Source organism: Fusarium tjaetaba, assembly GCF_013396195.1.
Source record: "Fusarium tjaetaba strain NRRL 66243 chromosome Unknown NRRL66243_c0000100, whole genome shotgun sequence".
Taxonomy (NCBI): domain Eukaryota; kingdom Fungi; phylum Ascomycota; class Sordariomycetes; order Hypocreales; family Nectriaceae; genus Fusarium; species Fusarium tjaetaba.
This window is the reverse complement of record NW_023501296.1, coordinates 9,550-34,482: the sequence shown is the minus strand read 5'-3', so window position 1 is coordinate 34,482 and position 24,933 is coordinate 9,550. Positions and strand designations below refer to the sequence as shown.

At 48.3% G+C, this 24,933-nt stretch overlaps 4 protein-coding genes across 4 annotated transcripts; 2 read left to right on the top strand and 2 right to left on the bottom strand.

The window, feature by feature from the left end:
* Positions 1–674: 674 nt before the first annotated feature.
* On the bottom strand, positions 675–9,864 carry FTJAE_5248 (serine threonine kinase TEL1; the record flags this gene model as incomplete). The annotated part of the gene is made up of 9 exons (XM_037351735.1): positions 675–694; positions 751–3,191; positions 3,239–7,703; positions 7,749–8,086; positions 8,144–8,675; positions 8,730–9,568; positions 9,615–9,657; positions 9,713–9,760; positions 9,825–9,864. 9 exons carry the CDS (start codon positions 9,862–9,864, stop codon positions 675–677), a joined length of 8,766 nt encoding a protein of 2,921 aa, XP_037207661.1.
* A 931-nt stretch (positions 9,865–10,795) lies between these two features.
* FTJAE_5247 (nucleoporin) lies at positions 10,796–15,946 on the top strand (the record flags this gene model as incomplete). Its single annotated transcript, XM_037351734.1, has 4 exons — positions 10,796–10,985; positions 11,041–15,360; positions 15,413–15,834; positions 15,890–15,946. The coding sequence occupies 4 exons, from the start codon at positions 10,796–10,798 to the stop codon at positions 15,944–15,946; spliced, it is 4,989 nt and encodes a 1,662-aa protein (XP_037207660.1).
* A 901-nt stretch (positions 15,947–16,847) lies between these two features.
* FTJAE_5246 (e3 ubiquitin ligase complex slx8-rfp subunit slx8) lies at positions 16,848–18,344 on the bottom strand (the record flags this gene model as incomplete). The annotated part of the gene is made up of 2 exons (XM_037351733.1): positions 16,848–17,047; positions 17,105–18,344. 2 exons carry the CDS (start codon positions 18,342–18,344, stop codon positions 16,848–16,850), a joined length of 1,440 nt encoding a protein of 479 aa, XP_037207659.1.
* Positions 18,345–20,531: 2,187 nt separating this feature from the next.
* On the top strand, positions 20,532–24,001 carry FTJAE_5245 (DNA polymerase gamma mitochondrial; the record flags this gene model as incomplete). The annotated part of the gene is made up of 2 exons (XM_037351732.1): positions 20,532–20,694; positions 20,745–24,001. 2 exons carry the CDS (start codon positions 20,532–20,534, stop codon positions 23,999–24,001), a joined length of 3,420 nt encoding a protein of 1,139 aa, XP_037207658.1.
* Positions 24,002–24,933: the final 932 nt, after the last annotated feature.

Sequence of the window (24,933 nt, the reverse complement as noted above, 5' to 3'; positions counted from 1 at the left end):
AAGTGAAGTAACAGAGTATTTCGCGATTAGAATCAAACGTAAATGGACAAACTTGAAGAAACGTCAAGGCAATGCTTTCGAAGATGATGGCAAGTCTGAATAACTATGAGGTGGGTGTTGATTGATTCATTGATTGAAGGTGATTGAATCCATGATAAGATAAGAAACTGGAGCTACCACCATCTATCTCCGGCTCAAAGAGCGTCATCGGTTTGTATGACAAAAACAAAGCAACAACTTGCATCCTACACATAATAATCTTACAAGACAAGAAGAACACAAGATTGGTATTCTAGTTCCATTGAAGCCTTCTCTGAATCAACTCCATCTCTCCGAGCTCTTGCTTTAATTCTGTATAGGAACTTTGCAAGCTTATTTAGGGTAATCATTGGGTATTAGCAACTTCCGACTTACATGTACGTGTTGATCGCTTGGTCTTCTTCCCTACGTGATAGCAAGCATTCATGATATCATTATTAATTGATCTCTGTATCTCCAACCATACACTGGTAACATTGAAATGCAATTGACGCCCTGAGCTGAACCTTGAGCTACCTATGTATGAATGCCTACGCTGTGCCGTCTATTATGAATCAGTCCTCCGTATGTAGCCAACTACATAATCATCAGGTATTACATATCCCTCCACCCCAAGCCGGCCTTGGCCAGACATCTTAGGCATATGCTGCCCATCCTAGGAAAAGAGGCATGTTAGCTGTGAATCAAGTCGACGACATCCGATTAGCTTACCAGAATACAACACTGCCAAATTTCGCTCATCCGTGGCTTGGTTGATCAATTTGTTTACTGTTGCAGTCACACTCAACGTTTTCGAGAGCTTCTTCCTCACAATCTCCAAAGCTCTGTCAGCTTCAGATGGTTCATTGACATGGCCTGCAGCCTTTTTGCCCTTCTTCGTCTCTGCCTCGCTTTGTTCATCGTCCATTGGGGTTTCGTCGTTGTGTCTCGCCTTTTGGAGTTTGGCAAGTCGGAGTGGTGAGATCGACCACGTATACAGCGGATCAAACCGCAACACATCCAAGATTGTCATAATCGAGTACTGCTCTTCTCTTAGAGCATCTAGCGTAAACTCACAGCATCTCCGGAAGACGCCTTCTGTCTTTGTGATTCCCATTCCATCCACAATGTCTCTTGTCAGTCTGAAGGGGACCAACTCTGGTACTGGCAGAATACGGCCAGCCTCAAATGCAACACCCAAGTCAATGTGGACAACTTCTCCTGTCTTGTGGTCCAGGAGAATGTTGTGCCCATGTCGGTCTCCTAAACCGAGAACGTGTCCCAGCATCGATATAGCCGCAGTGCTTCTTGTGTATGCTAGTCTTTTCAGAAACCACTCATCTGGATCCATGAAGTGTTCCATAAAGAAGTATCTCATGACTGGATGGAATTTCTCCGTGACCTTGCGATAGGTGCTGATTCGAGTTTCCACCGTCCGATTTTGGACCCCAAATATTTCCTTACGACATTGGGAGCCCTTCAAGTCCCTTGGGTAGTGCCTTTCATGGGCGGGCATCAAGAACTCGTGAAGTGGAATTGTATTGGGGACAAATTCAATCAAGCCCGAAGATGCAGTGAGTGGTAATACCTTGTATGTCCTGATTCCTAGGTTGCGCTGCTGAGTCGTCCTATGAAGCTTCAGCAGAGACGATACGGCCGAAAAGACCTGTTCCATGATAGCATCCTGTCGCAAGTCGTCGTGTCCTCCTTTGACAAGCTGTTTGTATCGCACACCATCGCTTCCAATGGCAGTAATGATTTTGGGAGCACTGACGCCCGAAGCAATGGTCATGGTGGGTTCTAATTTGGAGATGATCGGGACCTTTGAGTAATCTTTTGTATGGGAGAGTTCGATGTGCATAGTTGGAGATGGAATTCGGTATTTGATCAAGCAGTTGATGAGGTTGTGCCCCGGCGAAGACTCTTTGAGCGGGATCTTCGCACCCGACTTGTACCTATTTGGGTTCCGGTCCATAGCAAGAGCGTGATAGTATTTGCTTGTCTTGTCGATCGAGAGCCAAATGTTGGCAACAGATTGCGTCTCAGCAAGTCGTTTCGCAATACGATCTGTTGCTCTGACACGAAGAACAGCTACGTCGTCCTTCTGCTGTGCTTTTGCCTTGGTTCCAGACCAGATCTGATACATCCCGTGATAAGGATGGTCTACACAGATTTTGTAGACCAGCTCCAGCAGCAATTTCTGGAATGAAGTGTCCTGGTCTTGCAGTCGGGATGTCAGTTGATTGGTGAGACCAGCAAATTTCCTCGTCGGCACGTCGGACAAATGTCGCATAACCGCCTTATTAGTAGTCTCCTCTTCTGATCGCTCTAGCCAAAGAGCCGTGAAACGAAGGGCGTCGTTGTTGTGTTCATCAGAGGCAATAAGAGATAGGAGGTAGTTCTCGAGACTCAGCCGAACGAATTCACTGCGAGTCTGCTCGACTCGTCGCAGTTCCTGCTCATCAAGATCTAGCCATTGCTTCTCCTTGTTCAAGACATGTGAATATCTGGTTTTCAGCTGAGTATCCTTTGTACCGCTGACTAGGGTTTTCAGTTCTGCCACTTCATCGCCCTTGGCCTTCTTTAGACTTTGAAGTCTTTTCAAGTCTTCCAGGCCATCTGGGTCCTGCAGTTGTTGATCACAGAACATGGCAAACTGGTGGAATACAGCACCTGCTTGCCGCCCTTGGCCTTTGCCTTTGAGTTCCTTGAGTGCAGGTTCCAGGTAGTTTTTCTGAATGTCATGTGGCTCTTCAAGGCGAGCGACAGAGACCTGATACCCAATCTTCGAAAGCAAGTCAGATCGGCTGACCGGCAGAGTTTGTTTGTTGAGGGAAGCATCTCTATCTATGCCTTGAAGCATGCGGATCGATGTGCTCATCTGACCATAATCCCAAAGAGAATTGGCTGTCTCGATGTTGACCGCTGCGTCAACATGAATGTCTAAGGCGGCGCATGTTGGGATGAGCTTGGTGAGCCCAGTGGATATTCTGAGACTCTCTTGTGTCGCTTGGTGATAACGATAGATCTGAGATGCGGTGATCATTGCCTCTACCTCCATATGCCGTGCAGCAGCTGCGGAAAGCTTGATATTTGTTCGAAGAGTATTATGCTGACTGACCATACTCATCGTAGATGCACGGCAAGACAAAATCTGGCTGACACTACCGTACCTGATGATGGTTAGTAGCTTGCTCTAAGAATTATGACGGATACTCACAGTCCGCTCCGCATCCAATCGCTTCGAGTTTTAAATTTTTCGATGAGACCATCCATCTCTGCGGTGTCAGAAACTCCTATAACGTCATCAAGTTCTGTTAAGGATGCCAACGCCCCAAGTCGTTTCCTCAATGAAGTTGCATTCAGGTCGAGGGCAGCCAAGCTCCTCATTGTGCGACTGAATCCCTCATGCACAGCCGTTCGGATATTCGTAATATCGGCTGCCTGAGAAATACTTTGATACGCTTTGTATACTGTGACCGCATGATGATCACTTGAGGGAGCAGGAAGGTTCCAAATCCCTAATTTCCTAGCAGTATTGAAAGTATCCTCGAGAGCAGCCGGGGATGACTCCATGTTTTGTTGTGTCTGAAGAAGTGAGTTCGAGAGTCCTGACAAGCCAAGTGTACCTAGGGCTCTAACTAAAGCTTGTTCGTCTGACTGAGTCATTGGATCTCCGTAGAATATGTGGTTGTCGTACATGGCGCCTCGGAATGCAAGACTTCTGGGGCCATCATTCTCATATTCTACGCGAGAAACAACATTAGAAAGGCTGGGTTCTTCGGGTAGACCATAGTATGCATCTGGATCATCAATGTTCTCAAAGATTGTAAGGAGAGTGTCGCTCATATCCACCTCCTTTGCGGCTGAGGACCTTCTTGAGGACCGCGAGGTTTCAGGAGTAACATACTCAGCGAAAAGCAAAGCGGTCTTATACATTCCGCATCGCGACGCCGTTGATGCAACCATCGCGGAATCCACCTCGAGCCAATAAGATCGGTCAGCTATTGAAGATTCTTTGGGGTACTGCTGTGTCCTGAGATACAGAAGCATGTTGATGAGCAGCTTTAGATTTTCTTTGGCTGCAGGATCAGTGCATTTCAGCCAGCTCTTGATCGCCACAGAAAATGGGCGCTTAGGGGAGTGTTGCTGGTTTATCGGAAAGTAGAGCGCTAGATGAGCAACGAAGGGAAACGCGCTCTCCGCAAAGTGCTCAACTCTAGCAAGAATAGGGGCCAAGACTGAGAGAATGATCGACTCTGGAACACACTGGGCAAGGTGTGCGCTCAGGCTCGGGAGCCATTCTTTCGAAGTGATTTCCATAGACCACACGTCCTGCTGGTCTGGTGAAGAAGTAGGAGTGATAGGGGCTTTGTCAGACGGGGGAGATCTGTGCGAGCCCCATTGGGAAGTTATTAAGAGAGACTCCGTTAGACTCTTCTGACAAGCTACAGTTAGTGGTTCATCTTCGAGTATAGCGGCATCCGAGACAATGGACCGTAGAGCAGCTTCGGCAAGACCAGCCGTGACAGAATCGGGATTTGAAGTGAGGTCCTGAAGCAGGTAAAGTATTCCCATCTCTGAGCCATTTGACCCTGGAGCTATTTGTTGGTAGCGAGTAAGATGTGATTCGCGTAGAACATTGACTGGAATCTCCCCGGAAGCCGAAAAGGCTCGCCCAACGACTCGCCCTGCCCATGCTAGATACTCTTCACTCAGGTTTTCTGTATCGCAGCTCTTCCATACAGCCGTAGAATGCTGTACAGCATCATGATCAGACTCGATAATGTCGTCCTTGATCAACGCAGGAATGCAAAAGTCGCCACAAAGAAGACCGAGAGCTAGCTGTCGAGAAGAATCGTTGAGAAGCTGGTGATCTGCGCCACCGTCGTCCAAGATATCCAGCAATAGTTTGCTCTCTGCAGTACCTCTCTCAGCATTTCCAGAAGCTCGAATACGAGCAGCAGATTGTGTTATGGACTTGAAGGCATTTCTTTGCGCAAGATCCTTGAACGCTGGTGAGTCATACTCCTCGAGGTACTTGCTGAACCATCCATGAAACTTTTCTGCCTTGCTCATAGTTGCTTTGAACTGACTCTCCTGGGTAGTGCTCGACTGGCTTGATTCCAGGAAGACTCGAAGCGACGCGAGGGTAGACAGGGCATAACCAGCGAGAAACGATGGCACGTTGCTGAGATGCTTGGCACCCTGACCCAGGAGATACTGGCTAATTCCAAGTGCATCATCTGCACACTCTGAGTCCGTGATAAACTTACGGGTTGCGTTCAGGAGCATCTCCAGGGGATAAGAATCCCAAGCGACTGGCCCAGCAAGGGAAATTAAGACTCGAACCTTTCGAAGAACAGAGCATGCATGCAAGGGACCTAAAGCCGGATGTACCGTATTGAGAAGCTTCCGGGCGATCGAGACAACCACGGGTGGCGTCCATAGGTCGTGAAATTGGAATTCCGTGTTTTGACAGAGCCTGTAAAGTTCATGGATGAGATATTTAGCCTTGAACATAGGCTGTTGGTTCGCTGGTAGCTCAGCAGGCGAATGAGAAATGGCTTTTACAGCACCCATGATCTCGCCAGCGTAGTCAAGTTTGTACCTGGCAAATACCCTCTCTAGAGAATTTTCTTGGTCAATGAGGTCAAAGAAGAGGGCCGCTATATCAACAAGGTTGATATAAATAGAGTCCATGTACACTTGACTTCCGAGCAACTTTTTGATATGTGCCTCGCCTCGCTCCTTGCCCTCGCCCCCATTGGAGTCACCAAAGATCATGCTATATGCAATGGCAGTAGTGAAATTTTGACGAACAAGGTCGCTTTCAGAACTTCCTAGGTTGCGGCACACTTCTGTAAAGGCGTCGTCTTGTCCTCTCATTACTGTCAAGCCAATGGCTTCGGACTGGGCTGACTTGAGGAGATCTCCGAGTGTCGCGAAGCCAAAGATGGAGAACGGGATATCCTCAATCGGATCGCATTCCAACCAAGTATACAAGAGTTGGCGGGAGAACAGGCGGAACAAGGCTTTTGGAGATTCCAATTTCAGCGTATTTGACACATTGATCAAGCATCGAGTTGCATACTGAGTTGAGTCCAATATCTTTCCAGGGGTTTCAAAGATGTGATATGTGCATCTCCGAAGCAACGTCGACCATCGGCACGCGAGATTTGACAAGACTAGCAAGCGGAATGCGATGCCAGTAGTATCGAGAGGGTTGGTTGGTAAACTGTCCAGCACATCCACAAAAACTTCATCATGAAGCTTGAGAACAAAGAGATCGAAAACACTAGCGATCTTCTGGGAGATAGCGAATTTGACCAACATTGGGCCTTTCTTCAGGATGTAAAGTAAACATGTCCGAGGTGAATCAAGCCCCTGATCTTTACCATACTCTGTGTTGGTTCGGAGTAGGGTAAACAATAATCGAACCATTGAAGTTTGGGCCCTTGGCGAGAATATGTTCGATGTGAGACAGACCTTGATGAAGTGATAATAAAGATCGCCCACTCGTTCTGAAAGATGTCGTTTATCGTTTAACCAAATGGGGTGAAGTCCATCGATCACTCCGATACAGGTGCTTAACACAACTTCGGCACACTGATAATCAGGCTGGCCAATATACTCCCCAAGTCTTTCGATGATGGCGAGCGCGTTGTCTGGAGTAACAACGAGATCAGAGGTAAAAATGTCTAACAGCAAGTCTTGGCACATGAGTAAATCATCGTCCGGCAAGTTGATGAGATGTTCCACGTAGATATCAGGGATGAGGCCAATCTGCCCCACGTCGTCATTTATTATAGACAAAAAATGCAGCCGCGTCCTCGTTTCTGTATAGAAAGCCTGCGTATCCAACTTCATCTGAATGTCGAAGCGTGGGACTACCGTTGGCGCATGAATCGAACTTGCTCTGCTACTTTGTGAGTCAAAGTCCTCGTCAATGTCCATTAGGTCTATGCTGTTGTCATGATGTGTCTGATCCTTTTGTTCTCCAAGTAGGGTCCACAATCGAGAGAAGAGTTGCAGAAGGGCAGGATTGTTTGCAAGAGCCCTGTTAAGACTCGTCGTATTTAAATCAGGCATAATGGGTCGGACGGCTCGCAGGATTGAATCGACAAATGCATTGGGCTCGACGGATGTCAACGCAGAGTTCATTCCTTTCTCTAGAATTTCTTTGAGGGTTGACTCAACAGACGAAGACTGAGTCGAGTTAATACCGATAAACAATGGTAGCAACAATGTGCCCGCCAAACAGGCTGAGGCAAGACTTTGGAAGCGATCAAAAGAGATTTGTATACCGCCTTCATTCATCTTCTTTGTCCACGACGTACAAAGCTCCATCAGTTCACCCAACTTAGGGTAAAAGAGTTCGAGGGTGAGTTTCTGAGAAGCATAACGTGTGTTGGCATCCGCCAATGGTGATGAGTTTGTGGGCTTTGAAAAACTGCAACTCCCGGCTGTTGCGGGACTGTTGGGTGCATCTTCCGAAAGGAGTATATACCGCGTGAAAGACTCGATCTCTTTGAATGAACTCCAGGTCTCTGTCAATGGGCCTCCTGGAGCTGCCGGGTGGGAGGTCAACTCCAGAGTTGTTGTTCCGCAACATGTTCGAATGAGGTTCACTAAGTGAATTGGCTGAACGTGCAACGAGTTATAGGATGCGAAAGCAGATTCATCTATAGGGTGTTAAAACGTATTTGAGTTGAGGACAAGAAGCTCACTTGGGTTCCATCTTAGAAATACCCATCGAATGATATGATGACATGTACTTTGGCTTGCGCTCGGGACCTTCGCGTTCCGCAGATGAAGAACATGGAACATCAAGCTGATAGAGGCATCACTCAAGGTGCTAGGTCCACTGACATCGGCAGTTGTCACCATGTTATTAATGTCCTGCGAAATGGTGTGATAAGGCAGGACGTCTGCTTCGAGCAGCTGGTGCAGAAGCACAGCGGCTGCTCGGCTCGTTCCTGGCAGACTGACAGATCGTATGGCAAACCGCCAGAGCTGATGCCACATGTCCACCTGATCATGGCACCCTTCCGAGTACGCAATACAGCTGATGATGTTAGCATTATGCGCTGTCGGATAGTGTTCAGAGAACGGGTGATCTTACCTTGCAGAAGCAACGAGGGCCCAAGAAGCTGTAACTGGGTTCTTATCATTCGCCAATGATATCAAATCCGGTAGCAAGTCGAGAAGTTCTTCGCGGCTCAATAAATTATGAGCTAGAAGAAAAGGGATCAACTGCAGGGCAGTCCTGCAGATCGAGACATCGACAGCCTTCAGCTTGAGGCGGATGCGACTTGAATTGTCTTGACGAGTTCGCCGTCTTTTGCGCGGTTGCTCATCTTGTTCACCATTATCATCTCCTTGTCTTTTCAGACGAGTCAGCGCCGTGATACCTTCGAGGAATGCCAAATTCTGGACGATAGCCCAATGTCCCTCGCCATAAACATTATGTGGTCGGAGGCCAAAAATATCCAGTTGTAGGCCATATGCGGGCAACGATGATAAGGCAAATGTGATATCGCTCATTTGGAGGCGGAATGCTTCACCACGCCTCGAATATTCAGACCAGATGTTCTCTACCAAATCTTCCAAGTCCAGACGTATGGTTTCATCAGATGACCTGAGAGCCAAGTGCTCTATGTGGAGGTGTGTCAAGAGTATACTTCTAGAGATCTCTATTCTTAACGCACGGATGACTTCATCCTGAGATACTTTCTCTGATCTCCACCAGTAGCTCATGAGCGGCACCAGTGTTTGCACCAGAGAGCTGGCGTGCTCCAAATCATCAGCATGGGTAGCAGAGAAAATAGCATTGAGGATAGCGAATGCCAGAGTTTGCAAAGAGCCAAGGCTGACTTGCTTGAGGCTCAAGACTCTGAGAACTACTGGCGTGATATCTTTGAACTGCCGAAGTAGTGGTGCATTTCCACCAACAACAAGATAGTACAGTCCTTCTAAGACATCTTTCAGTAAGCCACCCTCGCCAGGGGCAGCTCGTCTCTGACTTTGGGTCGACGGAGTTGATCGTCCGCCAGATCGGCCATATCCTGCTGATCCTGGCGCTGGTGATGATCGGACCAAAGCTGGAGATGCTCGGGCCAATGCGAGGGTCGAAACATCTCCTTCGTTGGGAAGCAAGAACTGAGCAACACCGAGGAAGAACCCAACACATAGCTCCCATGGGTGGCCTTCCTTCCTGGCGAGAATCTCCACGTGAGCCGGCCTGGAAAGCACCTCAGTCAAAGCTTTGATGTAGTCCTGGAGTAAAGGGGGCACGTAATCGTCATTAGGCCCTGGAAGAACTTGAGTGATGTGGTCCACGATAGCGAGCAGTGTCTTTCGTCCAATCTTTGGGTTGCCACGTCCCACTGTCATACGTACAGCATCGGCACATTTTGATAGCCGAGATGTCGTAGCATTTATTGTTGTTTGAGATTTCTTCTTGTCATAGAAAATAGGTTTCTCCCGAAGAACGAAACTGAAAATAGCTTCAAAGATCTCATGGTAACTCTTGTCACCGAGATCGGAGCTTTTCTTGTTAGAGTGGTCGAAAGAAGGGTTGGCTCTATGCTTACAGATTTGTAGCTCGATTCCGTGGGTTAAGAAGATGCGCCAGTTCTAAGATGAATGTAAGCTCTCCGAGTCCAGAAAAACCAAAGACAGACAGACATACCGTCTACAGCTTTTTCTCTATCTCTGACTGCACCGGCCTTCACATCACCTAGAATCGGACGTGTTAGTAGTTGCAACCATTCAGAAAGCATCAGTATCCATGGGTTACGAACGCGCTAGATTCATAACATTGAATCCATGAGACGAAGCCATAATGAGCGCGATTGAATATGACCGCCACAGAGAATTCCTGTTCCTTCATTGAAATATCAAATCGTCATCGGAGCTAAGGTAGGTAAGAATGAGGTGAAATATACAGGTGATGCACAAATCCGCCAGAAAGCGCGACTGAAGATTGTGCCTGCTGTAGGTATTATGCAAATATCCGTGGTCTGAGCTTGTTTGCTCGACAACCAAGGGACAGTGGAGGCCGTATAATACCTTGGGTAAGGTACTTAGGTATGAGTAGAACAAGAAGAACAAAATCACAGGATAAACCGAAGTAGTGAATGACTATGGAGAGAAGAATCGCAAAAAGACTGCAAACAGGAGCACTTCTGTGAACGCGGAATAAGCTGCAGCTACAGAAAATAGGCACCCTTCAGCATCGTACCCATGGACGATTTATACCAACTCACCGTTGCTAACGTTAGAGGGACATGCATGGTTCAGAAACGCTCTATGCTTATGTAGAGCTGTCAATTCGGTTTCTTGGTGGTAAATCTAGCAAAACATAGCATTCCTATCTTTAACTTCTTAAACGACAATATAATTTTCTAATGTCGACTCTGTGCTATTTTTACTTGAGGTCATAAATCATTGACAGAAGATTAACAGGCCTGAGGCGTACCTATTTTTTACGGCATACCTGGGCTGAGAGCTCCTGGAGCTTTCAGGCGGCAGAAAGCTTCTCACCGCCTAAACCACTAAGAAGCCAACCAATCAAAAAGCTCGATGAGCTCACCTACTGGGGAAGTCAACAAGGCTCAAAGTGAAGAATCTCAAAACCGCGACCACTAACAACCATCGACAAAAAGATTCAACATTTGCGACACGTTACGCACCACGGTGCAAATCTCGCAGCTTGTATCCTACACTCGCTGTCGCCTCTTTGATCAACATGCGACAGTACTGAACCATAAAAATGGCCGAGATCACCGCTTTAGATGCCCTCCAAGCTTTCCATCAAGGGCTTCTATCATTACGCGAAGGTCGCGTGGAGGGCGCAGAGGCACTGGGCAACGAATTTCTTGTCCAAGTCTTTGAGACAGAATTAGGGAAGTTGTGGGACAAACCAGCAAGGAAAGGGGACAATAGAAATGCTGTCAAGTCTGGTAAGGAGTTTGTTGGCGCAACTAAAGGTTCTCTCTCATCTAACTGATCACACAGGCAAGGTCGTCATTGACGGTGACGAGTACTCAATAAACGACAACTTCCAGCAAGACGTTCTCACATTTTCTGACGAGGTAGAACTCGACGAGCTCGAATCTACCCGGTGTTTACTTGAATCCCAAGAAGACCCCGACACGCTGGGCCGATCCCTTCTCGAATGTGCCATTATCCGATTCCACCAACAGCGAAAATACGTGTTGGACATTGTTAGACTTCTCCTCGAGCTAGAAGGCCTCGACGATGATCTTGCCGACACCGAAGCTCTCGAGAGCGTCAAGCTCTACGTGGCAGAGCGTTTGCTTCAGCCAAGCATGGGGGCAGATGCTACAAAACGGATAGTACCTAGGTGCATGGCTTCCATGAAGGAGATTAAGGCCTGGCTTCAGAAGATAGGAGACAAGATCGCTGCCGCCCAGACTCTTGGTCAAACTACAACAGGGGGCATCTCTGAACAGATGGAGACGATCGAGTTCTCCAGAGTCAGCCTGATGCAACAACACGAGCTACTGGGTGTCATCCTCTGCCGGAGCATTGAAATGAGACAAGGGTCAACACAAGACTTTCTTGACTTCGTTTCGGTTCTCCAGAAAGTTGATAGGTACGATGCTCTGCTGGTTCACCTTATACCATCAATTGGAGCGTACATTTCGGTGTTCGGGTCTGCGGAAGGAGGATATGACCTCATCAAGGCTCGTGAGCTGAATGGCAAACTCTTTCCTGCAGATAGTCCTCTGTGGCCTTTGTCTCAGCTACAGGCTGCGTTCCGTGCTTGGTGGCTCGCTGAGTATAGTGGTTTTTATGTGGATGATCCTCCGGAGGCTGCAATCCCCCCCAACACCGACTTAGATGAGGAGGATCGACAACGATCAAAAGCTTTCCTGGAGTCTTTGAAGGACGGATCCTTTGACTTTCTTCTTTCTATCGCTGCTGATGTTAAGTCTCCTGACTGGCACGATCCTGTGAGAGCAGGCATGCGCAAATGGCTCCAGCGAAAGTCTCCCGCATTAGCACCAGATGCGATACCGTTCGCCGACTTCTTTCAATTGACTCTGATGCTCCAGCTTGAAGTATTTGTCGATGGCTTCATCTCTAACCTTCCCGATGTCCTACGAAAACTTCGGGTTGAGGAGGATGAGCAACGTCAATCCAGCCAGACTCACGAGCAGGATCTTGATCTCGAAAGATTCTTGTTGGTCATCGCGTACGCTTATGAGGGCCGACCCGATGCTGCTATGAATTTTTGGTCCGATCCCGACAGTAACCTGGCTGGCTTCATGCATTGGGCTTCTCGTAGAGCCTCAACGCCTCTGGTAACAGCTTTCTGCGAGATGCTCCAGGCTATTTCGGAGAACGAGGAGTGCGCTTCTGCTGCACACGAGTTCTTGATGGATGAGGGCCATCATTCATCCGGGAAGATGAGAAAATCGCAGTCTTTAACATGGGCTCAAATCTTTAGGGAGCTCGACTTCTTCTCTGCCAAGATCAGGCAGAAGCCAACACCGCCCCAGACAATTCGTTATCGAAATGAAAAGATGAGCAGTGATCAGGCAGAGACCGAACCAGAGTCGGCCATGATGCTTGAATGCTACCTCCGATTAATGTCAAAGCTGGCCAGCGAAAGCGAGACAACCAGACAGTTTCTCCTTCACAATCCCAATTATAGCCTGGTCGAAACATTATATGAACTCGCAAGCAGTCCCATTCCCCCGCGTTTACGCGGCTGTACCTTTATGGCTCTACGAGCTTTGATGGCACGAAAGTCGCTTCAGGAGGGCATTCTCATGTGGAATTGCCTTGATACCTGGATCACAGGAGGGTACGCTTCTCATCCAATCACTCGCCAAGCTCAGCAATCACCGATTGTCTCCATGGACCGTATCTTTGATGAAATTAGCAATGGTTTTGAAGACCCCGAGTCTTTTATCCAACTCATACTTTCTCTTATATCTCCAGCCATCGATAGCAGTCCCCTCAATGATGGATTGCCGTTCCCTGAAAATCTCGGCTCAGCTTCCCGCATGCCTGGTATCGAGGTTTATGTCGATTTCGTGATGGGACTGGTTTTTGCTACCAAGGCAAATGACCTTCAAGATGTAAACCAAACTCGCGTTCTTCGCCTAAGCTGCCTAGAGTTCATCTTGGTCTGCCTCAACACATTCAACGAGGATCTTATCATCATGGCTAATGAAACAAACATCAACGTCGATGGAGTCATCGCAACTACCGACCTAGCCACCTATGTCCGCATGCATCCTTTTGCCAGGGTGATGGAATGGATGTTTAACGACAAAGTCATGGCCGCTCTATTCAACACGATTCATCAAGAGCCTGTAGATGTTGGGAATGCTGCACCAGACTCGCCCCTTATTCTTGGCATCTTACGTGCCGTCGAGGTTATTAGCATGGTCCTTGACCTCCAAGCCACCTATCTCGACCTTGTTCGGCCCATCATCAAACTCCAATCAAACCAGCGCCGACCTCCTGTATCGAACGCCGCGTTTGCCTCATTTGAAGATGGCCTAGTAACTCGATTGAATCTTGTTGTCGATCTAGGCAACTATTGTGGCATCGGACACCCAGACCTTACTCTTGCATGCCTTAAGTTGCTCGAGAAGATGTCTTCTTCGTCGAAAATTACTGCTGTCTGGTCAGGCTCTAATCGTCAAATGCACCGCAACAAGGCTATTGTTGCCTTGGAGGCGAACGGTGAACACGAAGCCATATCCCGATCATTTGTCTCGGAACTGATAACCCCTCTTGAAACTGGGCGTGAAGCAGACTCCCCAGCTTATGTCACCAAAATTTACATCCTCGACTTCCTATATCAATGCCTACAAGAGACGCCCCGCAAGCCTACGATTGCACACTTGCTCCTCGGCTTCAAGTGCGGCATTGACTCTCTGTCAGTGGATGCTAAGGGCGCTTTCGCTTCGAGAACTTCCCTCTTCCACACATTATTACGACTACTCCTGGAGGCTCCCTCTGGCGATGCCCAAGGAATGCGGCAGTGGCTCATCGCTATCAAATCACGTGTGATGCGCATTCTACACATCCTTTGGAGTTCGCCCCTATCTGCACCTGTTGTGGTCGAGGAACTTCGTGAGAATGAGATCCTCTTTCACCTTTTATTGCGCGAAACAGTCATCAATCCTGACCTCCCTTGGGAAGGTGAGAATGTCGCCATGGTGCAGTTCCCTGTGACAGATGGTGCTGTGGCTTTAATCGATTTCTTGTCTCTCCGAAGCATGGGCTTGGAATACATTGCTATGGAGCTTTGTAGTATAGCTCAGAATCGTATGCCCAGCGTGAAGCGTCGCATCTTTGAGGCTCTGAATGGTCAGATTATTGGAGAGGGAAACACACCTATACCGATTCCAACTATTTTCGACCTCTACGACTTCCTCCTCCCAGAGGGCCTTTGGGAGATCCCATTGCCCCCTCTTCAATACTATAAAAATATCGATCTCTCGGCCTGTCTTGAGAACGACGCAGACTCCAACCCAATTTACAACCTCGAGCGAGTCAAAGAAGTTCTGCTTTTGAAACGAGGTGAGGCTCAAGGATCGGGGGCATTGGTTGCAGCTCAAGATCTGGCCGCTATCGAACGCGAAGAAGGCATGATAATAGAATACCTTATCTCTTCAAATCGACAGAAGCAGCTCACGACACAGAGCCTCAAGGTGCTGAAGACATGGACAAAACTTTTACTCGTTATGATCGAGTCGAATGATTTCAAGGGCTCAGCACAAACTTCTTTCTTTCTGCAGGCCCTACAATCGATTCTACCCAGTTTAGAAGCATTTGCTTCTGAACGGCCAGATGAGGCTTTCGAGCTTGCACGGCTGGCCAAGGTATTGCTCTTCAAGCTTGACCTCTCAGCATCAGCAGACGACAAGAAAGGCTCGGCCATCGGCAATCTCGTGAGTGACAAACTCTTTCAACTTTTCCAGATCTGCTTGCAAGCTATCGGCAAGTGGGCTGGAACCCCGGAGTTGAGATCCGTTTACTATGGTATCTGCTATCGGTACCTGACTGGCATGGCTGATCAAGGATCTCTGATCTCGAATCGCCCCAAGACTATCAAGACGATCCAAGTGTATGGTGAGCGCTTGATAAATGTTATCTGTGATGATGCCTATGGGGGTGAAGCTCAATGCCAGACAGCGGCACTGATCCTACTCAACGCTCTCATCAGCCTAGGTCGCCAGGAGAGCGATGACCATGTCGTAGAGACTCTCAACCGACTTAATTTCATTGGCATCATGGTGGATTCTTTACGAAATATCATGCAAGAGTGGCATGAAGTCTTCACATCAGGTACGTTTTTGTTTGCTTCCTTGCCAAACTACTGCTGACTCTTTTTTTTCAGGCACCTCTGAGCAGCAGAATTACCAGAATGCTCGCCTTGCTCTGCTCCTTGAGCTTGCGCAGACACGATCTGGAGCCAAGTATATCATCCATTCCAACCTTTTCCGGTCACTTGAGGATTCAGGTCTCTTCGGAGCAGATCCCGAGCTTCAAATCAACAACACCAACCCTCGTGCTCTTGAGCAACATTATGGCCTTCTTGCTCAAGTCGTGCGCATTATCGGTGCCGCCCTTGTCGCTCGGGGTAGCCACAACGTGGTGCAGGGCCGCAAATTCCTTACCGAGCATCGGATGCTCGTTACGCATACCCTTAAACGAAGCGCAGGTATCGGGAGCGGCAACGCGGATGAAGGCCTGGATCAAAATATTGAAGAGTTGGCTGAAGGGCTGATGGTTATCATCGCGGCGACACGGTTCCTAGAGGTAACGCTTGCTCACTCCCTCAGATAACACAACCAAGCAACTAACAAACTTGCAGTTCGAGAATGAAGTCCTTCCTGAGCCGAAGCAGCAGAGCCACGGTCTCTTCCACTAAGCCAGTCTAAGAGAAGGAGAGATGACCTAGATATAATTTGCAATGACATGAAGGAATGCGTGTCAAGATGGGATATAAGCTGTAGAGTTAGGCGGCGTTGGCAGGATAGCGTGGAATGGAACATGCGTTGAGTGTGGTTTAGTCTGTATAGGTGAAATAATCAATCACGTTAGTGCCAAGACGAGGCATGGAAAGCGACCCTCGTGCTGATTTCACCAGTTGCGAGCTCGAGGCCATAGTGAGAAGAGAAACACGGGGTCTTCTACTCTTCATGTGGTACGCAATTGGGATGGGCATGCTTTCACATACTCTTGACATTTTACATCTCGGTTCATAATCACTGCTTCAAATATTCGACAACTGGGATCGGCACAAAGCAAATCAAATTGTATCAAAGGTCTAAAGTCTATGCGCCATATACTGTTGCCTAAACACCAAACGGTCAACCCGATGGATGAGTGAGTCTCTGTGTCCTTTCCATGGGTACGGCATGATACGTATATCCCTCGCCTACCTTAGTAGTTACTCCGAGTGCGCCATTTCCTGAGCGACGCAACAACCGTAGTTGCGTATTAAATCAATGCACAATGCAGTCCTATGTTCCCCTTATCCATGTAAATGCTGGGTATCTTTATCTGACGCCCCAAAGTGACCCGCCCACCGTAACGTTAAAGAAGAAAATACTATATAAGCCACGAGGCGTGTGGCGCCTAGCACAACCCCGTACCTGTGACGAGTTGCAAGTATCTGCAGATGTCGATTAAGTCGATTAAACGGAGTGCCACGTATCAAGAACGACGGTGCATTAGAGTCAGCCATCAAACTCTGAACCTAGTGCTCAACTGCGCTATGAGTCCAGAGAATCGCAGCAGTCGCCCATCGTAGATGGTTGTCGATCACATCAAGACAGTGTATTGGCCTTGCGCTTTCCTTTCCGTGTGGCAGTCATGAGCTTCAGTTCAAGGGGCCAGTATCCTTTGGTCTTGCTGTTATAGCTCTCTCGAGGTTTCAGGTCGAGTCTTTGACGGCACATGGGACATTTTCCCTTGGTAACATCGACATTAAGAGACTGATGCAAGCAGGAAGCGCAATATAGATGACCTGGGGCTGTGTTAGAATCTGGCATGAATCTTCAAACCCAGAACCGGAATCACTTACCACAATGTGTGACTGTGAGGTTAGAGCAGTCGTCCATACAGATGACACATTGAAAGGCAGCAAGCTTGACACGATCATCCTTTTCTGGCTTTCGAGCTTCCTCGAACACTTCGTTGGTCTCGGTCAGATCGATGGTGTCGAATTCGGCTTTGGCTTCAACGTCGATAGGGGACCGAGTTGGGCTTTTGCCGAATAGTTCAGCATTCATATCTTTGCTGGTTGCGGGTGACTTTCTCTGTCTCGACGTGGGCCGGGGCCGCGGGGGGGGCACGGGTGCAGCAGTCGTTGATGTTCTTCGTCGTTTATTCGCGTGTACTGAACCAGTTCGAGCAGCCGCAGCTGTGGTTCTCTGCCGAGTTGCGGGTGGCATAGCTTCGGAGAAGGAGCTTGCAGGACTATCGAAGAAGAAGTCGTTCTCCTCGAGGGAGTCGAAAACAGGCAACGATGCTTGAGATTCGCCAGTAGAGTTGCTAGCCGAGGAGAGCTGTGTTGTTGTTCGCTCAGGGCCAAAAGGGTGGAGGATACAGTTGGTGGACGATAGTTCTGGGGCCGTTGTATTTGTGGTGGCGTTGGCGGATGCGGTGGTGTTGCGGAATGCACGATGCGGCGTGGGAGCCTGAACGGTTGATTGAAGGCTTACGCTATGGGACTGACTCGGCCGTGAATCGGGGTTCGTGAACGGTGGGTACGATGAGGGCGACGAAAAATCACCATCAGCAAGGTCGGCGAGGAAATCGTCCTCGATTTCGGAAGCGAGCAGTGAATTCTCTAAATCGGCGTTATGCAAAGACTCGGAATGATCATTTTCCCAGGAACCTATTGGCGGAAGCTCAAAGTGTGTTGATGATGTGCTCGCTGGTTCTCCCCAAAGTGATGTTTGGATATTCTGGGGTGGAGGAGAGTGGGATGGCCTCGGCCGTTGGGTGGTTGTTAACGGGCTTGGTGTTCGGTTAGGACGGGGGCGAGAGTTGGAAATCAATGGTGGCAAAGAGAGGTACGTGAGAGGTAAAGACGATGATGTTGTTGTCTGGCGAATGTGGGAGCGGCTCACACCACCACCACTGCTGCTGCTGCTTCTGCTGTTGCTGCTATTGCCACTGCTGCCACTGGCACTGGCACTGATTCCATCAATCTCCAAGTCGACTGTCCTTTGAGCACGCGAACGCGGTTGTGTATTTGAGTGTGGAGCTCCAGTCCCAGCAAAATCAGGAGGTGACACTATCCTCGTGGTGGTTGACATGGAGATTGTTATCGGAGGAGAGTAATAGTCGCTTGCTGAGTTCAAAAACAAGTCCGCGTTGCCTATTTCAATCGGTTACAAAGGAACGTCAGGAGTTGACTTGCTACCGTGGAATACGTGGGGACATTGGATTCGGCTAGAGCGTGGCAGAAGCAAGAAGGGACAAAGGCAAAGGCAAAGGCAAAGGCAAGGAAATAATGTCCAAGATACGGGTAGAGAAGTGAAGATAAATTTTGAATCTCTAACCTTGCAACATATAAGAGAGGAGAGAATCCATATACAAGAATTCTTGCTCCATTGTTGGTGGGCGTCAAATGTCACGGGAAGGGAAGAAATGGTACAAATAGCGTGGAGATGCACCACTCTTTAAACCAAACAGCCCACTGAACCCGGCCTGGCTTTGGGCGGGCCGCCTTGGTCTTGGGCAGGGTTGACTTGAGCTTGGACTCGGGCTGTACGAATCGGATGTGAGTTGAAACCAGAAGCTTGCCCTGGCTGGTTGAGAGTGGAAGAAGGGATGAAACAGCCCAGGTCAATACTGAGAACGACACAAAGACGCGCGATATATCAAGAGCAGGGAGAGCAACAAGGGCTCTTTGTATCGCAAAAGGGCTGAGTATGGAAGGGTAAAGAAGTCGGGGACACCAAAAGGATGCAGACAGTATGAGAAATAACATTCATATAGCAATAAACACATAATAACTCATTCGGAATCAAATAACCGACTGCGGGAGCTGAGCCGAGCTGATTGATGCGAATGGAAGTGAGTGTGAGCCAACGAGGGGTCTCGGCTCTGCCAGCAGGAAGCCTCTTATTGCCAGAAAACATCCAACCCATGCCTGCTGAGCAACCCTGAATTGATACCTACTGAGGTACGTATGTACCTACCTAACTTTACCTTATCTTGCCCATTCACTGTTGTCTACCTACCGAGTATATGAACTGTAACAGAACAAACATCATTCCCTCTATTCTTTGTCCACTCAACCCAACCTCCGCATAGTAGCAATCCATTAACTGTTGACAGCCACAGCACCTGACTATGGTGATATCATTAGATATCGAGACTCGGATATGCAACTTTTTGCTAGTGTCATCATTCCACCATCACTCGGATGATGGCGTTCGCGTTTGCCTTGGACAAGCTCGGGTCCCTGCATGATGCATATCGCAATAGACCTCGACGAGACATTCCATACGCAAGTAATACCAGAGTTTGCTCAAATCTATGTTTCCATTCAACACAACTCAATAACAACTGGTGGTCTGTGGTGCAAACCGTATTCATGGCAATTTCCATCTGTTTCGTGGAGTGGGATACACGACTGAGTCCAGACGCCACCAAAACTCTGTCCAACATCAGGAACCTATACGGATAGCTAGCTGAACTAGGGAATCCTTCAAGGGATGAACGGGGATTCCCTCTAGTGTTTAGTTTCGAATCCTGGCTTTCAAGCTAAGCAATCATCTTGAGGACACAAGGGTAGGTTGAAAGGCCACTTTCAAGGTCTTGTGGAGGGCCTTGATGTGAGTTTTACCACCGCATTGTCTGACTACAAGACAGCGTGAAAATACCTATAAGCATTCGTCACACGAGATTGATCTCTCATATTAGCAGACAAACCCTCTTGAGTAGCGACTCCGGGCTTTACATAAAGACCAATAGGTATCTTTAAGGACATTGAAGCCAGTACTAAAGTCTAACATTAGTAGGCATAACTTTTCGTACTACCCATACTACAGTACCTACCTAGTAGATTGGGGGACTGAAGATTGCAAGATGTACGACGTTTGTAGCAACTCACCCTTTTTTGGCCACTGCCTCATACTTCAAGATACCACACGTTATCATGTATTCTGCCATAGTTATCTCTTCTATTACAAACCCTACTACGATACCCCTCCATCTTTTTAGACCCTTTGCATCTCATTCCCCACTCCTATCTGAAGCACATGGGAAAAGACCCACCAAGAATGCACGGCGTCATCCACTTAACAGGGGTGTCACCTCACTAATTTGGTCAAGATTCATTCAAATGCCAAATTCATCATCCTGGCCTCTATCATCTAGGGCTATCTCTTGCTTCTATCAAACCACAGCCCGGATATAGACGAAACATTACCGATACATCCTAGCGGATCAACTACAGTATCAGAAGCCGTGATGCTATCGTGCTGCACCTAATTATGCTCATATCGGCTGCTGCTCAGCCGTTGCGCGGTCCGACGCCCAGCTTCATCCGAATTGCTCGACACCAGGCTTTTCGCCGTCATGCTTTGCGCGCTCATGTCCGATGGCTGGCTGCTGTCGCCGACAACATCAAATCGAACCCAAAGGGCACACTTGCGCGTAAGAAAAGATGCATTATTCACAACCATACCATACTAACTTTATCGCAGTGCCCTCCGAAGCCCGATATAACGAGATAGGCGTCCAGCAACTCAGCTCTCACATATTTGACCAGATTTTCCCTGACGGTGTCAAACCTCCGCCACAAGAGCTGGTCGAATTATCAAGAGACCATCTAAGGCGCCATGACTTGCTTGGAAAGAATACCGATAAATCCGAACCCATAGCTTTCGATCTTCCCCCTCTCCAAGGGCGCACACTTGACGAACATTTTCACAAACTCGGAGTGGATTGCGCCGAGCCGTATCTGGCATATGCAAAGGAGTTCGCCCGCGCCAATCCACCACCAAAGCCTCGAAAATGGATACATCAAAGCGGTTGGACGAAGTACTATCCCGATGGGCAGACCGAAAAAGTCGAGGCTCCTGATGAAGAAATGTTGTCATTTGACACTGAAGTTATGTGGAAAGTCAGCCCTTTTGCTGTGATGGCCTGCGCTTCCAGTCCGACTGCCTGGTATGCGTGGCTGTCGCCGTGGCTGTTAATGGAGACCACCAATGATCGACAATTGATTCCATTAGGCGACCCGAATAAGGCCAAAATTATTGTTGGACACAACGTTGGCTTCGACCGAGCGCGGGTGTTGGAGGAGTATAGTGTCAAGCAGACTCGAAATGCCTTTATCGACACAATGTCGCTCCACGTCGCTGTGAACGGTATGTGCTCTCAACAGCGACCTACTTGGATGAGACATAAAAAGAATCGAGAACTACGGGATCAAGTTGCAAGCAAGACCCCAGATAATGATTTAGCGGTATTGATGACCAGCGGCATGCATGATGAAGAAGAGCTCTGGGTTGAACGAAGTTCCGTCAACTCTCTCCGTGATGTCGCCAAGTTTCACCTCAATATTTCGATTGATAAAGCTCTCCGTGACGACTTTAGCGAACTGGACCGGGAAAAGATCCTGGAGAGGCTGGACCAGCTTCTGGACTATTGTGCTGCCGACGTGTCAGTCACTCACCGTATTTACCAGATTGTTCTCCCCAACTTCCTAGAGACATGCCCACACCCCGTTAGTTTCGCAGCCCTCCGGCACCTTTCGTCCGTCATTCTTCCGGTTGATAAGTCCTGGGATGCGTATATCACCAATGCCGAAGCTACATACCACAAGCTCAATGATGCCGTTGAAGAAAGGCTTATTGGTCTTACTGATAAAGCGTTGGAGATCAAGGATAAGCCTGAGGCCTACACAAACGACCCCTGGATGCAACAACTCGACTGGTCAGGACAAATGGTCAAAATGGTCAAAGGCAAGCGGAAGGACGACCCCCCAAGACCTGCAGCTAGGCAGAAGAAACCTGGTATGCCCAAATGGTACAAAGACCTCTTCCAAACCAACAATGCCCCTATCAACATCACTGTTCGAACGCGAATCGCTCCTCTGTTACTAAGACTAGCTTGGGACGGGCACCCGCTATTCTGGTCTGACAAATATGGTTGGACGTTTCGCGTACCACGAGCGGAAGCCTCGAAATATACAGCCAAACAAATGATCGAATGCAAATTCGACGAGAAAGAGATCCATTTACGCGACGACCATGCCCATACCTACTTCAAACTCCCTCATAAGGATGGCCCGACGGCTCGCTGTGCGAATCCAATGGCAAAGGGCTATTTGGCTTACTTTGAGAGCGGTATTTTGTCCTCTGAGTACTCATATGCCAAAGGGGCTTTGGAAATGAACGCATCATGTTCTTATTGGATCAGTGCGAGGGACCGCATCAAATCTCAAATGGTTGTCTATCAAGATGACCTTTCGCATCAAGGCATACAAGCTGAGACTGGGCACAAAGGCGGGGAGGCCAGCGCCAACGGCTTTATCTTACCACAAATCATTCCAATGGGTACCATAACTCGCAGAGCAGTTGAGAATACCTGGCTTACTGCTAGTAATGCCAAGAAGAATCGAGTGGGCTCTGAGCTCAAGGCAATGGTAAAGGCACCTGAAGGCTACTGCTTTGTGGGGGCAGATGTTGATTCGGAGGAGCTTTGGATTGCCAGCCTTGTCGGCGACGCAACCTTCAAGCTTCACGGCGGAAATGCTGTTGGGTTCATGACCTTGGAAGGCACAAAGGCTGCCGGCACCGATCTTCATTCGCGAACCGCATCGATTCTTGGCATTACCAGAAACGATGCCAAGGTTTTCAATTATGGTCGAATCTATGGCGCTGGTTTGAAGTTCGCAGCGACTTTGTTGCGGCAGTTTAACCCCAATCTGTCGGAAAAACAGACATTGGAGACGGCTTCGAAACTATACGCAAATACTAAAGGCACCAAGACCAACCGCAAGGTGCTCTACAAACGACCCTTTTGGAGAGGCGGCACCGAATCATTTGTCTTTAACAAGCTGGAAGAATTCGCCGAGCAAGATAAGGCAAGAACGCCAGTACTGGGAGCTGGCATCACTGAAGCTCTTATGGGACGATACATCAGCAAAGGTGGTTATCTGACATCGAGAATCAACTGGGCTATCCAATCATCAGGTGTTGACTACCTCCATCTACTCATCGTTTCCATGGACTACCTGATCCGCAGGTTCAACATTGATGCTCGACTTGCTATCACAGTCCACGACGAAATTCGCTACTTGGTCAAAGATACGGACAAATACCGCACTGCACTTGCTCTACAGGTTGCCAACCTGTGGACCCGTGCCATGTTCTCCCAGCAGGTTGGCATTGAGGACCTCCCTCAGTCATGTGCTTATTTTTCTGCTGTGGACATTGACCATGTGTTGCGCAAAGAAGTGGACATGGAGTGCGTCACACCGAGCCACCCAACTCCTATTTCCCCTGGAGAAAGTATCGATATTAGCACACTTCTGGAGAAGGGAGAAATTGCAAGGCTGGATCCTGATATCGTTCCGGATGCAAAGTATGCTCCCAAACTAGATCAGATCGATTATACCCCCCGAGTGCCTATTATGCAGGGTATTCAGGAGTCAGCGCAAGAGTCAATCCCCTTCCTCAAGGCCCAAATCGTCAGTGACGACACGGAACTTCGAGAGATTGTCAAAGACGTCCAGAAAGCCAAACTCGCTGCAGCGCCGAAGAAAGACAAGCCGTTGAGCAGGAGAGAATTGCAAAGCGTGTTGCCTTACAGAGCATACCCAAGACTAGTCCCCATGGACGAGCCTGTCTCTGTATCTGAGGCCCTGAAAGTCAAACCCAATGCCTACGAGAGCAGAAAAATGACGTGGCCGAAATACTCCGGCAAGAGCTGGAGCCAAAACTCGAGGATGTAAACCCACCCACGCCCTCAAGGCAACTCAGGAGGGCGTAGTTGTATATTTCTTTTGTACACTTTGTTTGGCGATGTATTATAGTTACTCACGTGGAGACGTCTATTTCGTTGTATGAATATGTATGATTGCATCTAGGTCTGGTGTTTAGTGTTGGTTGGGGGTCTGGGGATGGGTTTCGGGGGCGTTAAAGCGAAAACGAAAAGGTCGGGGGCTGCTGTCTTATGTATATTTGCAAACCATATAATAACTCTTTGTGTTATCCTTTGATTGACATATTGGTTGATGCCATGGATTGCTTTACTGGAACGTTGCTTCGCCATGTTTATCGATTGCTGACAACTCATGTCGAAGCTACAGAAGGTAGACACTGACTAAGGAAGCCGACATGAAACTTTAATAAGGTGAGCGGGTGAAGGCTTGGCGATGGAAGGATCAAAGATTGACCCCTGTAGCACATCAAGCGCCTCGTTTTGAGTGATGTGTATTACTAGTATTGGCTTGATTAACCCAGGCACAAAGGGACTGGGCGTACTCCCAGTTGAATTCTCTCAGAAATCCATCAGTCTGGATATGATTGTCAAAAACAATGGCCTCATTCATATACACCTGAATCAGAGAGTGTGTGGTGATGTTGCTGTCTTGAGCCTCCAAATTGAGTGGAAAACAAGCTCATGTCTAGAAGTGTGATGACGAAAGTGTCCCGCGCTAAGTGGGAAAGGTCTCCACTAAAGGCTCCTCGTCATCCCTCATCGCATGTTTGGCTTTCCTTCTGTGTTCCTTCATCAATCTCATTTCAACGAGATCACAAAGAAGCTTTGGATCGATCAGGGGAGGTTTGCCCCTTTCGATTATTTCTCTCATTGACTTGCTTTTCTCAATCTTTCTTGCGCCCCCAGCATCATTCACTTCTTGTGCTGTCTTCACCACGCTAG